The sequence below is a fragment of the Penicilliopsis zonata genome (assembly GCF_001890105.1).
Source record: "Penicilliopsis zonata CBS 506.65 unplaced genomic scaffold ASPZOscaffold_4, whole genome shotgun sequence".
NCBI lineage: Eukaryota > Fungi > Ascomycota > Eurotiomycetes > Eurotiales > Aspergillaceae > Penicilliopsis > Penicilliopsis zonata.
In genome coordinates this window covers 52,024-67,536 of record NW_019208914.1, presented here as the reverse complement: position 1 = coordinate 67,536, position 15,513 = coordinate 52,024, and the positions used below count along the sequence as shown (strand labels likewise).

Here is a 15,513-nt window from a genome sequence, read left to right as displayed (position 1 = left end):
GCCTTGGCTTGGCATTGGGCAAAAATATACATCATGTGATGTATGCACGGGCCATCTCGCTTAATTAATAAGCACGTGGCGTGAACGTTTTCAGCCAGCTCCGAAAGCTCAACTGTTCAGATCCTTCCGTTTCAGCAATGATCCTGGAAGCGCGCTTCTGCGTGATGCAGAATTGTTGTTTCTGGCTTGATGAGGCCTTGACAACTTTGTAATTCACTCTGCTTTTAAATAATACACCAGTCAATATGTCTCCTGCTCTGGTAGTTGACCAGCCAGAGCCACACCAACAGCTGAAGTCTCTTGCTCGGGCCTTCGAGGCTCTCCTAGTGACTGTCCAAGAACTGAACTGCAAGGAAAAGGCTCTACAAGAGCAGCTGGAATATGCTCATGATGAGGTACATAATCTCGTCAACCATACTCCTTGTCTCAGATGATGAGAAAAATTTCATTAGCTCTAGATCAAGAGTCGTATCTGCGGCGATGACCGATCAAACTATATTCTCTGATGAGACTCTTTTAGCCAGACCATTTTCATAGATGCAAATAAAGCAGTCACTAATTCAAAAATTTTTATGATAGTACTTGAAATTGGCAACCCAGCTCCCCGGGGGACAGGATGCCCACACTGTCCTAGTGGCACAGAAAATAGCCAGTCGCCCGCCGGCCGCCGTCGACCGTATTGAATCGCTGTTGAAATATGCAGATGTAATCAAATCGCTCGGGAGTTCTGGACATGTAGGAGATGAAATCCTCGATGCCATTCAACAGGGCCTGGAATGTTACAATTCCATCATGCTGGCGAATGATGACAACCTGAATATCAGTTCAGAAACTGTCGCTGCTCAGGCTAGTGGCTTGGAACGCGATTTTACAACCAAAGGCGCGACGCAAGGAGATTTGCGGTGTCCCTTTTCGAAGCCGAATGTCCAGACTACTGAAAATGGCGTCTCCATTGGCGAAGGAAGCGCCGCAAAATCGGTGCACAGCAATACCTGCGGTCATGAAGATCTGGATCCTATCAAAGCCGAAAAGAATGGTCGACGGCTGAGTCGCGCAGAGGCTTCTGTTCGCTCGTCATCGTCCCAGTGCCCGATTTCCCGATGTCCTATCCGGTTTTTGGACCAGCATAGTCCTGAAGAAATTGCAGAATACGTCGAGAAACACAAACACGAAATCCCACGGAGTCATACAATTTGCGTCAAGCGCTATCAGAAAGATTCTCAAAGCATGCGGCAATTGGATGCGAAATACGGGAGCCTCATCAACATGATCCGAGGGTTGAGCGAGAAACACCAGGCTTTCCTTCCGAATGGCAAATCAAATGCCACGGGTACTGCTAGCTCTTTATCAACCGACCGAGTTGGAAAATGGGCGGAGAGTGTGAGCCTCAAGTCTCCAGAGCTTGAGACGCTCCCTACTGTCGGGGAAGATGTGGATGAAGATCCGGACGAACGAAAGAGTCATTTCGATCGTCCCATGCGAGAGATTCGTGTGGGCGAATCTCCAAGTAGACCTTGGGGGATTCCAGTTCCCTTCTCCATGGAGACTGCAGAATCGGCTCCGCAGTCTCCTGTGGCTCAAGTTTCCAAGCCGATTGAGCATACACTTCATAACGACACCCCTCCCCCTCCCTTCCCGCCGATCCACGACTCTCCTGCACAGGCACCTCATCCTGGACGGCCAGCTGGTGTCTGCCCATTCGGTCACGGACGGCCACGGCCACCACAGGAACCTGTGATTCCAGGGCCGGAGATCATGCCAGATCATGACACCAAGCCCGGGGTTGCAGAAAGTCCCGGCCAGGATCAGCCTCAAGTGCCCAAGCCTCCTCTTGAAAACATAGAGCCGAAGCTACCCAAACCGGCAAACATTGTGTTCAATGGTCCGGTTTTCTTTGGGTACTCTGCCGACCAGGCTGCGATGGTCCTGCGACAATTGAGTAACGAACATAATGCGAAATGACTTTCAACGACATCTACTTAATCCATTATTACTGTCTATTATTATTGAGTGTCTTGGGTGGAATTTTTATCTATCTACTCCAACATAACCTCTCCAACGATCAGTGTGTTTCTTTATCGCGTTGTATACATTTTTGTACAGGCGGGGTGATCCTCGCTCGCTTCGCTTAGGAGAAGCCCAGGCTGCTTCACCTCCCAGAGTATATGTAAATTAGATACTTAATCGGATGTATCTTAGCAATCATAATCTAGTACCCTGCCCATGCTTATCACATTCTATCATGAATTTTGAATCAGCTCACATATTTATACATAGCAATCGGAGTTTCAAACGCCGCGGGGTTTGAACCTCCGATGCCGGGCGGGGTACAGAGTCAAGCTATCCCAGTATATCTCTACTGTCAACACCGTCATGCTCAGGAATTTCTCGCGAAATCTACTTCATCTATCATACCTGTCTCGTCCAGTTGCAGCAGCAATATCAATTCCTTCACCGATCTCTCGATTCCCTTTTTCGAATAACTCCAACACAATGTCTTCTATCATTCTTTCGAAGGAAGCCTGCCCTCGTAAGTCTGCATTGTGCAAACAGAGATTAGAGACATTTGACTGACAATTAAACGAACAGCTGCCGGACCCTACGTATGTGATCTTGCCGCCGAGCCCATTCCCAATTTATTAGCTATACCTATCTAACAAAACAAACCCCATCAGTCCCAGGCGATCCGCGCCAACGGCCAGATCTTCGTTTCCGGCCAGATCCCCGCCGACTCGACCGGTGCCCTGGTCGAAGGCAACATTGGCGAGCTGACCCAGGCGTGCTGCAACAACATCAAGGCCATCTTGGACGCGGCCGGTACCAGCGTCGAGAAGGTCGTCAAGGTGAACGTACGTATTCTACGGAAATATAGACCGACATCTACTCCCCCGAAAAGAAGGACCTTGCTGACTTATATCTCCTCCAGGTCTTCCTCACCGACATGGCCAACTTCGCCGAGATGAACGCCACCTACGAGAAGTTCTTCGTCCACAAGCCCGCTCGCAGCTGCGTCGCTGTCCACCAGCTGCCCAAGGGTGTCCTCGTTGAGATTGAGTGCATTGCCCTGGAGTAAACTAGAATACTACAATGAAAGAAAAATTTGCTAGTATCTGGAACGTTGTGCACATTTCTGCGGTATTATAGGCTCCAGCGGATTGGGTCCAGCCTGTGTCTATATATTTCAAATAGCGCAAAAAGCACCTTGATATTGTACATTTTCGAAGGTCGATATTAGAAATGGCTTCAGGCTACTGATAAGCTTTTCGACTGTAACGTTTGCTATAAAATTTCAGTACTCAAGTATGAGCTACAACAGACTGAGAAAATGAGTAGACCTGATATAGTATTTGCTAAAAAGCTATGAGGAGTAAGACTGGGCGGAACTCGATGAAATGGGAATCATAACAATCATGCAGACCAGACAACCAAAATATGAAGTGGAATGATGAACTGATATCAAACTAGGAAATCAACGATATGATATAGAATCGACACAACAGGGCCAATGATCACGCGCATTAAAGCATACCCATCTGCAATAGGACATGCCATATTAAACGAGAGATTGCAAAGAATAGTATAGTAGTTCTCGGTGCTCCAGCGAGGTCAACACGTATCAGTGCCGAGATAGAGTACCCGTCATTCTCCCACCAGCACCGGCCATCAAGCTTTGTTTCACAATGGCATCCGCCGCGGCTGCAGCCGCTAATCTTTCCTTCTGGCGGCTCCGATCACGTAGATAGCTGGCTGATTCAGGTCGCATGCGCAGAATGCGCAGGATCATGTCGTCGTTGGGTTCTGCTTGGGCCTCGCGCCATTTTTCTGCCTTTGCTTTCTTCATGGTGCCGAGATTTCGAGACAGCATGATACTTTTGGCACGCCGTGCGTTGGGGATACCGAGAAAATCGCTACTGCCACCACCGGCGCCGAGATGAGCGGGCGCCGATACTCGATTCTTCGCTGCGTTCTGGCGTGAAGCCGTTTCGGAGGCCATCCGCTCAGATGTCCTGATCAGACTTTCAGTTGGCTCGAAATAGAAGAAGTTAAGGGTCTGTATCTCATGGTATTTTGGTGACTTCAAAATATCAATTGGCACACCATTGACATCCCCGGTTTCTTCATCGACAGCATGAAAGAAATTCAAAAGTAGTACCAGCCAACGGAACACAATGTCGACTTCCTGTATTGTTAGGGGTTTCTGATGCGATGTTTTGTCGGATAGAGGAGGAACAAGAAGGCTTTCGATGGTGGCTAGTACCTCCTTCCACAAACGAGCCATCACCATTCTCATCGCTTCCGTTGTCAGAGTCTTATTCATGATCGCAAAATTGTCGTTGAAATAGTTAAACAAGGGTGTCAATGCATTCTCCACGTCGGTCTGCGTGGGCCCTGTAGCGGCGGGTTGAGCACGATTCCGGTTCAGGAAGCTAGATACGCTGGAGATGCTGATTCCTCGAGACAGCAATGACTTCAAGGTCCGACGAGACAAGCATTGGTTGATATATGCAGAAAGCTTGAATCAAAAAGTAAGTCCACCTTGGCTCAGTTTAAACGGAAGAAAAAAGATGACGCACCTTCTCAGTGATTTTACGAGTCATGTCCCTTTCGGTCCGCTTCAGGGTTCGGAAAGCCTTGCCAAAGTAGAATTGGATGTCGTCTCGCTCGCCTTCCATGCTTACACGCAGAAGGAGTCTGCCCTGCGTATCCAGGTCGAGCCAGTACTCCCGGGGCAGAAAGTCACCAAAATGCACGGGATCCAGCTTTATAGATGTTCGGCCAACATAGTCGTGATCCCCCACGGCGTCCCAATCCCAGATGGTCGCAATGATGTTAAGTGGGCCTTGAGTCGTGATGTCAACTGTATCATCCCATCTCGGGTTTAGATTGCTGTAAATGATACGGGTCTTGGAGATCCGTTTCTGATACTCATCGGTAAGGACGACATAAGGGTCACTGCTGCCATTGATATCGCAGGCTTTCAGATCCTCGGCTTCGACAACCTTGACAGTGAAAACGTAGGTCGTAGACCGGCGTGGCCTCTGTGACTGGGGAGGGGTATGTCTTGCAATTACTTCCGCACATCCGTCGACATTGATCTCCCGTTCCAACTTATCAAGCTGATTTAAGGCGTATTCGACGTTGTTGAGTTTGACAAGAGACTATAGGCTAGCGTTAATGCATGTGAGTTTTGGCCAGTAAGCTTCTCGGGGCCTTACTTCGGGGAAGAACTGGAAAGGCTCAATCTTGTCCTTGCTATTCCATGCATCCTTGGCCATCTGCATCCACTTCTCCTGCGTTGACTGACTCATGGCTGCTTCTTGGTCCGGAGAAAGCCGATCCATTTCCTTCGCAAACATTTGCTCAAGTGCCTCGCAATACCTTGCTACTCCTTTCCCTATTGATTTGGAAAGCGAGGTCATAAATTTGGCGTATTGATAATCGTTGTCCCACTCCAAATGAATTATCTGCTCAATGACCTGATTAAAGGAGCGGAAGATGTCAATGACCGAAACACTGTGTCTGTGGTCTTCAGGCACTACATCGGTTGTGTCATCTGCACGGACAGCAAAGATATCTTGTCGGATTGCCTGTTCAACCCATTCCATCACTTTCTGCTCTGTCAGGCGGACCCATCGCCAGACAAAATCCTCCAAGAGATCTTCAATTGAGAAAGGGAATGGGACACTGTGTATCCGTTAACATGACTTGATCGGCGAGGTGTAAGGGGGGATCAAAACAGTTCGTACTCAGCAATTGCATTAGTGAAAAGGCGCCGGATCGCCGCGAGCTCCTTATACAGATCGAATCCTTCTTCAATATCAATCTCTTCGCCTCTTTCTTTCGCCTGCTCAACAATGTTCTTTACCATCTCCTGAGCGTCTTCGGCGTAGAGAGGAAGCATTATGCAAAGCAATATCTCATGGGGATTGACTCTAGGTTCTGTAAGCGATCATCTAAAGAAAGAAAAGGTGAACTCATACCCCATGATCTCTGGATTTTTCCTATAGCGCTTCTGAATCTTCTGCGAGAGCTGTGTGATAGCTTGACAAAGCTGGATCACATGGTCTGCGCGCCATAATTCCTGGTCCTCTGGTAGTTCTTTGCCGAGAAGTTCTTGGTATCTGTCTCTTGCTTTCTGCGCAAGGCCGTCCTCGACATAAGAGCGAAACCGATTTATATCCTCCTCGTCCTCGGTGTAATTAGGATCGAGCTGGATGTGGTTCTCTAATACATACATCACCGGACCGATCGAACGAGGCTTGGCTTCATAACAATCCATCATAACGTCGTACAATTCCCGAAGCAAAGCCTCGTGTAGAGCTGAAAGTAACTGACGCATCAAAGAAATGTCATGGGTCGTCCATTTGTTTCTCTCATAGAGAGCTGAGGCTACAAAGCTGCTGCGCTTCCCGCGGCCTTCGTGTGCAGGCGCCTCTTTCACAAAATTAAAAGCCGAGTCGAGAGTATCAAGGTTGATTTCATTATCCACAAATTTTGCTCTAGCCACATCCAGGAACAGGACAATCCTTGAGAAGCCAGGTATACGCCAACGAATGCAGATTTCATTCAGAAGTTCAGAGGATTGCTTTGAGAGCAGTTTCATCGAAGGCATTTCTGATGTCGCCTGCGTAGCCTCAAGTTCCTGATCTCTGAGATCATGGCTCAGGGCTTGAGCGAGAATAAACCGATAGAGTGCCCTCGTATCTGGGGGAATGAAAGTATAAATGTCGGATTCCTCGCCTGATCCGTTACTGTTATCCAGTGACAGAGAGCTAAAGTCTATTGACTGGTCAATGATGTATGATGTTCTGTCAGCAGGTTTGGGAAGATCGGAAAAAGATCCATCGAGAGCTCCGGCGTCGATCATGAGTGAGCTGGATTTTGAGTGGGTCTTGCCTGGTGTGCTTTTTGCAAGCTCCGGGTTAGACTGAATGATGGCGAGTATCATTTGTGAAAGCTCCGGGGCCTCGCTTTTTTTCCAAGCCTCATAAGCTTCTTCATTTTCAAAATCTTCTCTGGACAGGGTCCGGCCAGTCTTGAGGCTCAAATGGGCCTGGTAGGTTTTGAGATCCTTCAGAGCAGCTCTCTCGGTCCAGATTGACTTGTGGGCATCTATATCAGACTGCACTTGGGAATGGTCGATGCCAAAAATCCTTGCTACATGCTGCACGAGTGTCATATCTTTGATATCATAGCTCAGTGGAACAACTTCTTCCATGGCTGCCTTCGGACCTTCTGCCTGTACCAGATCCTGGTCTTGAGAAAGGAGTTTATTTTCCAGGACAGCTAGACGATTCGCCAATTCCGGACGTTCTTTACCCCAGTCGTGATCTTTCAAAATCAATGCAATCAAGCGAACAAATAGAGCAACATGCCTGTCGACCATTAGTTTCCAGCTGTCATCTTCCGGATCTTTGCCCTTCGAAAGCTCTTTGGTTGCGTTCGAAAAGAAGATCAACACGAGATCTTCGGCCCGCCGGTCTTTTTCCATCCGTTTCTTGAAAGACTGGTCCTTTAAGGTATTCAGGAAAGTAGCAAAGGTCCTCACAACCAGAGGATCTTGATATTCCTTCCTCTTCTCTTTCTTAATTAGAATCCCCGTCAACCTCTTTTCCAGTTCGGATATGAGGCCATGTGGAAACCGTGTGCTCTTCGAATCCCTCACCAGAGAGAAGTCTTTCATGAGATCATGAAAGGAGGTCGAGGAACGCTTGAGGCGCGACTGCGGAGTAGAAATGTTCTGTATGCGCCGAGCACGAGGCTGAAGAAGATAGGAGAGATAGGCTACTCGGAGAGCGTAGGTGTAGGCAGCACTGGCGCTGACCGGTCGTGTCCGCGATGCGGACAGATTTCGGGAGTGGCGCGCTTCATGTTGGATGCTATTAATCCGTCGGTTAATCCCTCGGGACTGTCTCGATGCCGTCGACATGGGTTTGCTTTTTTAACCAAATTTTGTTGCGTTGGAAAGGAGGGGAGGTGTAGAGTGCGGCACCATGGATAGAGCTTCACGATCAGCCCGCCAGCCAGCGCAAGCCGAATGGATTCTCTGTATCCAGGATAATTCTGAATATTGAAATGAGATTTCGATGGCGTTGACGTGCTTGCTATCGGTTTCACAGAAGTAATCCCCGTTATCGTTGTGTTTGATGAGGGAAGGGGGTCTAACCCCTGCGGGAAAGTGGTTTGACGCACCTTGAAACAAAGCTCCCAAGCGGAACCAAAATAGACTGACGTAGGGCTCCAGCGAGGCGCGCGGCTAGACGTCGTCACACTACAGGATACTGGACACTAGCGATTTGGATGAATAGCGATCTTGAAATTACTTCCTATATCTTGCCTGTCACTGCAGATATATATTCTATGGAGGGAAGTACAGCAGTACAACTATTGAGCAATTCATACCTACAAAAAATGGTGCCGAGAACCAAGGCCTACTCCCATCTGCGAGATATATTGACCAAATAGTCGAGACAAAGCGGATAGGTATTTTCAAAGCAAATTCGTATTGGGCGAAGGTCAGGCATCAAACATGACTAGGGAATTTTGTGGGAGAAATCAGCCTTTTTCCAGTCGCTATAGCGACTACCCCTTAATTCCCTTAAATTGATAGACAAAAGCCTGATGACGCCAAGGCATATCGGAAATTCCGAATTTTGCTCTAGGCTCTCGGGCTTGTTTCGTTGGTCTCTATCATGAACAGAACAAGGTAGCTGCTTTTGTTGTTACTGCAGTCTAGCAGATACCTCAGAGCTCCATAAAGACCTAGACACTCGGTTGACGCCCAAAATATAGATTGCACCGTATTTACATCAAACAAAAACAAATCTGACTGTTACCACTTATCCTCATCGGGTTTGCGGGCCTTGAAGAACATTAGCTTAGCAACGATGAAAAGTAGAGCAATAGCACTTTTAGAGATGTACTCACAAGCACAGCATTTGGGCCACCAAGCTCCTTCTCTAACCCATCCGGGAAGGTCCGAGGCGCACTAGGCTTGTCCGGGTAGAAATAGCTGACAACACCACAGAATCCCAGAAATGTCACGACGAAGGTGCCGAGGGACAGGAAGCCCTTGCGAGCTGTAACGTGGGTATACTGTTCAGGACTGAACACTCCAAGGATCTCGTTGTCTTCGTGGACAGGCTCTCCAAAGTTGCGTTTTTCCTGCCGATCCCACCAACCGCCGTAAGGGTCTCTGAAAGCACGCTTCTGCCGAGGAGGGTTGGGGTAGTTGTTGTTCTGTCAAAGCGAGCAGTTAGATAAATTGGGGTCGGAGAAGCACGAAATATTGAGTAAATGAAACTCTACCTGGAGCGGATCATCAATTTCAGCAGCCTGAACAGCGCGGGCCTGGGAAAAAGCTGCCCGGGGGGCGGTATAACGACCAGCAGCCAGAGGCAGGCGCCGGCTCAGAATTCGTTGAGACAGCATCTGTTCCTTAGGGTGAGCATTGGCAATTAAATATGCTCCAAATAGGTGGAGCTAGGCGGTGTTGACTTACTGTTCTACCGGATTTGCGAAAACAGAATGGCACTGAGAAAAACAAGCTTGAGCGTTTCCAGTCGAACTTGATGTTAAGATGCAGGCGAGGAGACGGGAGGTTTGCGCTAAAAGCGGCGGGCCCATATTGTGGCCTCAGGCATTAACAGGGCGCGGCGCGCTTACATACACGTCGGGCCCGTCAGTTGCTCCTTGTTGCTGTCGAAAAAACCCTCTTCACGCAATCCTTCAAACCAAATTGTTTTTGAGCAACCAAGCGCGCTACAGTGCCGATAACTATGCCAAACTTCGTGTGGCATTTCTTCTCGGTTGTGTCTTTCTATTAATGCCCACATTTTTCATTTCAACTCTCTCCTCGTTGGGAAAGCTGGGGTCAGCTGTTCAGAGGGCCCCTGCCAGCGTTAGCAAGAAATGCAAAACGGCAGCGTGAATGGTACATCACAACATCATGAACGCGTGACGCCAGACCGCGATGCCGCCATTTGCGATACGAATGCGCTCGAAGGCGTTTCGAAACATGCTCCGCCCGATCTGACCTCCAAATCGAACAATGATGAGGTTGAAACTGGAGATACCGAAGGGCCTCCGTCAAAGAAGCGGAAGCTAGTGGACTCTGTAAACTCGCGGCGTTCGACGCCGCGGCCTCCATCGCCTCCCTGGAAGAAGGTTGGGGTTGAGGGGCCAACTTCGTTTATCGTGGATGGCAGGCGCAAATCATCCAGAACCAACACTCTGCCTGTCAACTTACAGCCATCGTCCGACAAGAAACCCACACGAGCAGCTCACAAACATGTCGCAAGTAGGAGGTTTTCGGCTGGTACCAGACCGGCCGCGTCATCGCCACTCTCAAGTGCACCTTCACTGTCAGATATGAATGGGAGAGCTCTAGGTGGCAAAGTGACAACAAACGGATCACCCCGGAATTCTGGCTCAAGAGGGACAGCTGGGAAACGGTATCAAGCTTCACATTCACCAGCCTCTCAGTCGGTTAACACTCGGACAAGATCTCAAAGCTTAGCGGTTTCCAATCATCACCTCCCGGGCCCGAGTCCCAAAGTCTCGCGATTCACCCCCTCGACACCTACGCCCTCTTCTCTGGATATCTATTCGATCGACAATGATGCGACACCCGATATGGGAGATGGACAGGGGCGAGAAGAGGAGCGTTCGCAGAAGCTGCCGAGATTGCGATTCAAGGTCAAGAAACCCTCTCTTAGCGTCCAGCACCCTGCCCATGTTCTAGCTCCTCGAAAATACACCTCTTTCAGGGAATGGCTCGAGAGTGAGGATAGGCTGCAGAAGGATGATACAATATTTGCTGCCGAAGAAGCTGCAGAAGAAGCTCGGAAAAGGCAACTAATATTGGATGCTGTGAATCCTGGTGGTCTTCTAAGCCCAGAAGTCTGCTCTGCGTACCTACCTGAACAGCAAGAAGAACCGCCGCAACAATATTCCCATCAGGATCACCTTGTAGCGCATGCAATTTACTTCAAGAAACTTCTTGACCAGGAACATAAACGGCATCGAAATACAGCAAAGCTATTTGCTCAATGGTGTGCCGATGCCTGGAGAAAGCGCCACAAAGACCCCGAGGATATTCTGAGAGAACAGCAAGAAGAGATGCGTGGAAGGCGCAAACAACTCGCCAAAGATCTCCAAAAGATGTTCGATCTTGTACGCGCAGAAGTTGATAGAAACCGTCTCGCGCGTTGGGAGGAAGAGCGAAAGGTGGAAGATCAGCAAGCGCTGGACCGCGCGATCAAGAAATCAACGATGTTATTCGAGAAGAGGCGCAAGGAGATTCTCGGAGAAACAGAAGATGATGACGCTGAATCTAGCGAGGAGGATGATGATGATGATGAAGATGGAACGGACGATTCCGACTCACCGAAAGAAGACGAAAGCAACATGTCTTCAACAGACTCGGAGTCTGAAGAGGATGATAATATTGATGACGATGCAGCCCTCACAGCTGATCAGTTGCGAATGAAATATGCCAACCTTCCCTCGGCCGCAGATCAATCAGATCGAGCGTCGATCTTATCCGGCAATACTATGATTACCCGAGATAGCGTCGCTCTGGACTCTGAGCGACATGCCAGCGATGTTGACGATTCGGAGCTTGATACCTCTTCACATCAGATCATGCTAGACGAGGTTGATCCAATGCTCCTAGACGACAGTGAAGAGTCCACCGATATGGATGATGATATGGGCGATAGTGATGCGGATGAGGAAGTAGATGAAGACGACGACGATGAATCTGACGTTAGCGATGATGGTCCTGGCTTGCTAGGGTTCTTCTCTTCGAAAGAGTTGGTAACGACTGAATTTGACGGTGACGGTGATGCCGATGATGATATGGTGGCTGGTATTGGTGATAGGAAGTCTCTGTCATCGGATGAGGACGACGAGGAAGAAGAGGAGCCAGATGAAGTCTCCCTTGTTCCGAATGGACCTACCACCCATGGAATGGCAAATATTGATATCGAGTCAGCGTCTGCTGATGATACATTTGCTCCTACCCCTACGAATGATATTCAGGTTCTAGATGTCTCAGAGGATGATACCGGTGGTGCCACAGACTTCGCGGATGATATCCCGGCAGCTGTTGACAATAACATCGCTGACTCTATCAAAAAATCTTCGCCGTCTGAGGCAAGAAGTGTTTCATCCTCTGATCCCGATGGCCCCCCTGAAGAGTCCTATCGCGAGCCACATTCTGCAGACAATGGCCATACCCTACATCAATCACGAAGAAGCAGAGAATCTAGCGCGGCATCCCCTGGCACATTCGCCACCAAACCCTCAGAACCAGAGTCCATATCTTCACTTGAACCTTCGGCAGAGAAGCCTGTTGAAATTAACGAATCACCTGCTCCTGCTTTGAAGACACAGATCCCTCATTTACTTCGTGGCACGTTGCGAGAGTACCAGCACTTCGGCCTGGATTGGCTTGCTGGATTGTACACCAATCAGATCAATGGCATTCTTGCTGATGAGATGGGCCTCGGTAAAACCATTCAGACTATTGCTCTGCTTGCGCATTTGGCCGTGGAGCATGAGGTCTGGGGTCCGCATTTGGTCGTTGTTCCCACCAGTGTCATCTTGAATTGGGAAATGGAGTTCAAGAAATGGTGTCCTGGGTTCAAGATCATGACCTACTATGGTAACCAGGATGAGCGCAGGGCGAAACGCAAGGGCTGGATGGACGATAACAGCTGGAATGTTTTGATCACGTCTTATCAGCTAGTACTTCAAGACCAACAAGTCTTGAAGCGAAGAAACTGGCACTATATGGTCCTGGATGAGGCTCATAACATCAAGAATTTCCGTTCGCAAAGATGGCAAGCGCTTCTTACATTCCGGACGCGAGCCAGGCTCCTTCTTACTGGCACTCCACTTCAGAACAACCTGACTGAACTGTGGTCTCTTCTGTTCTTTCTGATGCCTTCAGACGGAGACGGAGAAGGTATCGACGGTTTTGCTGATCTAAGGAATTTCTCGGAATGGTTCCGTCGCCCCGTGGAACAGATTCTCGAACATGGGAGAGAAACGATGGATGACGAGGCGAAGCGAGTAGTGACCAAACTCCACACTGTCTTACGGCCCTATATCCTACGGCGCCTCAAGGCCGACGTTGAAAAGCAAATGCCAGCGAAATATGAGCACGTTGTCTATTGCAGACTTTCCAAAAGACAGAGGTATTTGTATGATGGATTCATGTCTCGCGCACAGACAAAGGAGACGTTAGCCTCAGGCAATTATCTATCTATCATTAACTGTCTGATGCAACTACGCAAGGTCTGCAACCACCCCGATCTGTTCGAGACGCGACAGATCTCGACATCGTTTGCTATGACCACCTCAGTCACCACGGAATACGAGATCAAGGATCTTCTCGTGAGACGACGACTGTTGTACGAGCATCCTCTGACCAAGCTTGACCTGGACTTCCTCAATCTCGTGCCCATCTCGCGGGAGAATATCTCGCGCAGACTGGCAGACGACAGTACACGGATCATGGCGTATGCGCCATTTCAAGCACTCCGGGAATGTCAGTACAAGCGCACCAACTGGCGCATGGGATTCAATGGTTCCACGATCCGGTGGGCTCTTGATTCCATGGAGAATTCTGCCAGGAAACGGCGCATGCAAGAACTCGAGCAATGCCTCTACTTTGAATCGAAACGTCATGGTCGCCGCCCTGTGTATGGCAGCAGTCTGATTGAGTTCCTCACTGCCGACAACAAGCACCAGGCGCTATCTCATAATCGGGTCCGCAACCTGTCCGCAGCAGACTGGCTCATGAGCCAGTCCAGTGTGCTCGCCTCGATGGTTTTGTCTATTGAAGAACGGGCCCGTGAGATGGAGGGCTATGTGCAGCGGTTCGCATGTGTCACCCCGGCGGCTGTCGCAGCCGGGGTCACCGAAGCCGCGCTGACGCCTATCCAGACCCGCCATATTCCCGCGCAGCAGAGAATTGGGCGCTACGATCCGTTCCACGAAGCCCAGATGCGTCTGTCGATCGCATTTCCAGACAAGCGCCTGCTACAGTATGACTGTGGCAAGCTGCAACGGCTCGACAAACTGCTACGGGATCTCAAGGCCGGTGGCCATCGGGCGCTCATCTTCACGCAAATGACCAAGATGCTCGATATCCTGGAGCAGTTCCTCAATATCCACGGGCACCGCTATCTGCGACTGGATGGGACTACCAAGGTGGAACAACGGCAGATCCTGACAGACCGGTTTAACAACGACAACCGCATTCTGGCGTTCATTCTGTCGAGTCGATCTGGTGGGTTGGGGATCAACCTGACGGGTGCGGACACGGTCATCTTCTACGATCTGGACTGGAATCCAGCGATGGACAAGCAGTGTCAGGACCGATGTCACCGGATCGGACAAACGCGCGACGTGCACATCTACCGGTTTGTATCCGAGTATACGATCGAGTCGAACATTCTCCGCAAAGCCAACCAGAAGCGGATGCTGGATGACGTGGTGATCCAAGAGGGCGAGTTCACGACGGACTACTTCAACAAACTGGATGTGCGCGAGATGATCGACAGCGAGGTGCCGGAGAACCAGGATGAGGCCAGCGCGGCGATGGACCGGGTGCTAGATAACCGTGGATCGACGGGAGGCAGCACGCGAGGCTTTGAGCAGGCGGAGGATAAAGAGGACATTGACGCAGCGAAGAACGCGCAGAAGGAGCTGGACCACGCGGATGACGGCGACTTTGAGGATCGCAGCGTCGGACGGCCGGTGGGAACAACAACAACAACAACAACAACAACCACGGCGACAGGAGCAGGGGCAGCAACAGCAGCAGAGCCTCCCAGCCAGGCAGGCACGCCGCTTACCACGGGCGACGAGGGTACCCCGGTGCCTACAGCATCTGTTCCCGCCGATGAGACGGAGAGCACGGCTGGTGCCGCTCCCGAGGCGACGGCCGAGGCAGACTTACAACCGGGGCACGTCGACGAGTACCTGCTGCGGTTCATGGAGTGGCACATGAAGGACGAGCCGTTGGTGTTGCCGGCCGACAAGAGCAAGAAGAAGTCGAAACGGGGCCATGAGCACCGACTCGGCAAGCGACGTCGATGATGTATTATACAAGCTTATTATTATTATTATTACTATTATTACTATTTCATTATTATTCTATTTTATTATTACCATTATGTTATTATTACTATCGATAGACTAGTATTCTACTCATACTGAACTACCTAACAAGTAGTAGAGTAGTAAATAATAGAGTAGTAACTAGCTAGTAGAGTAGAGTAGAAGTAACTAGTATTGTACTCCGTACCTTGAGAATTGAATGAGCAACGACTTTCCCTTGCCATCGAAGACAGCCGGACAGCAGAAGAGGCGAAAATCTGGCACTCTCAGACAAGTACCGAACCGAGGTTTTTACCGAATCTACCTACGATGGACTCCGTAGTCCGTACCTGGGACAAGTTCTCGGGAGTTACTTCATGACCCATGGAGGCGATCATT

At 49.7% G+C, this 15,513-nt stretch overlaps 5 protein-coding genes across 5 annotated transcripts; 3 read left to right on the top strand and 2 right to left on the bottom strand.

Annotated features, from left to right (window-relative positions):
• The first annotated feature begins 113 nt into the window (after positions 1-113).
• On the top strand, positions 114-2,107 carry ASPZODRAFT_129998 (hypothetical protein). Its single transcript, XM_022722409.1, has 2 exons — positions 114-395; positions 580-2,107. Exons 1-2 carry the CDS (start codon positions 246-248, stop codon positions 1,960-1,962), a joined length of 1,533 nt encoding a protein of 510 aa, XP_022582591.1. The 5' UTR covers positions 114-245; the 3' UTR covers positions 1,963-2,107.
• A 313-nt stretch (positions 2,108-2,420) lies between these two features.
• ASPZODRAFT_129996 (hypothetical protein) lies at positions 2,421-3,294 on the top strand. The gene is made up of 4 exons (XM_022722408.1): positions 2,421-2,530; positions 2,590-2,603; positions 2,676-2,849; positions 2,927-3,294. Exons 1-4 carry the CDS (start codon positions 2,494-2,496, stop codon positions 3,071-3,073), a joined length of 372 nt encoding a protein of 123 aa, XP_022582590.1. The 5' UTR covers positions 2,421-2,493; the 3' UTR covers positions 3,074-3,294.
• Positions 3,295-3,616: 322 nt separating this feature from the next.
• On the bottom strand, positions 3,617-7,930 carry ASPZODRAFT_62494 (hypothetical protein; the record flags this gene model as incomplete). Its single annotated transcript, XM_022729081.1, has 5 exons — positions 3,617-4,513; positions 4,575-5,159; positions 5,217-5,685; positions 5,748-5,933; positions 5,982-7,930. The coding sequence occupies 5 exons, from the start codon at positions 7,928-7,930 to the stop codon at positions 3,617-3,619; spliced, it is 4,086 nt and encodes a 1,361-aa protein (XP_022582589.1).
• A 406-nt stretch (positions 7,931-8,336) lies between these two features.
• On the bottom strand, positions 8,337-9,432 carry ASPZODRAFT_92305 (hypothetical protein; the record flags this gene model as incomplete). The annotated part of the gene is made up of 3 exons (XM_022730438.1): positions 8,337-8,863; positions 8,929-9,240; positions 9,310-9,432. The coding sequence occupies 3 exons, from the start codon at positions 9,430-9,432 to the stop codon at positions 8,834-8,836; spliced, it is 465 nt and encodes a 154-aa protein (XP_022582588.1). The 3' UTR covers positions 8,337-8,833.
• A 480-nt stretch (positions 9,433-9,912) lies between these two features.
• On the top strand, positions 9,913-15,204 carry ASPZODRAFT_112559 (hypothetical protein; the record flags this gene model as incomplete). The annotated part of the gene is made up of 4 exons (XM_022721043.1): positions 9,913-10,256; positions 10,383-12,111; positions 12,205-14,772; positions 14,923-15,204. The coding sequence occupies 4 exons, from the start codon at positions 9,913-9,915 to the stop codon at positions 15,112-15,114; spliced, it is 4,833 nt and encodes a 1,610-aa protein (XP_022582587.1). The 3' UTR covers positions 15,115-15,204.
• Positions 15,205-15,513: the final 309 nt, after the last annotated feature.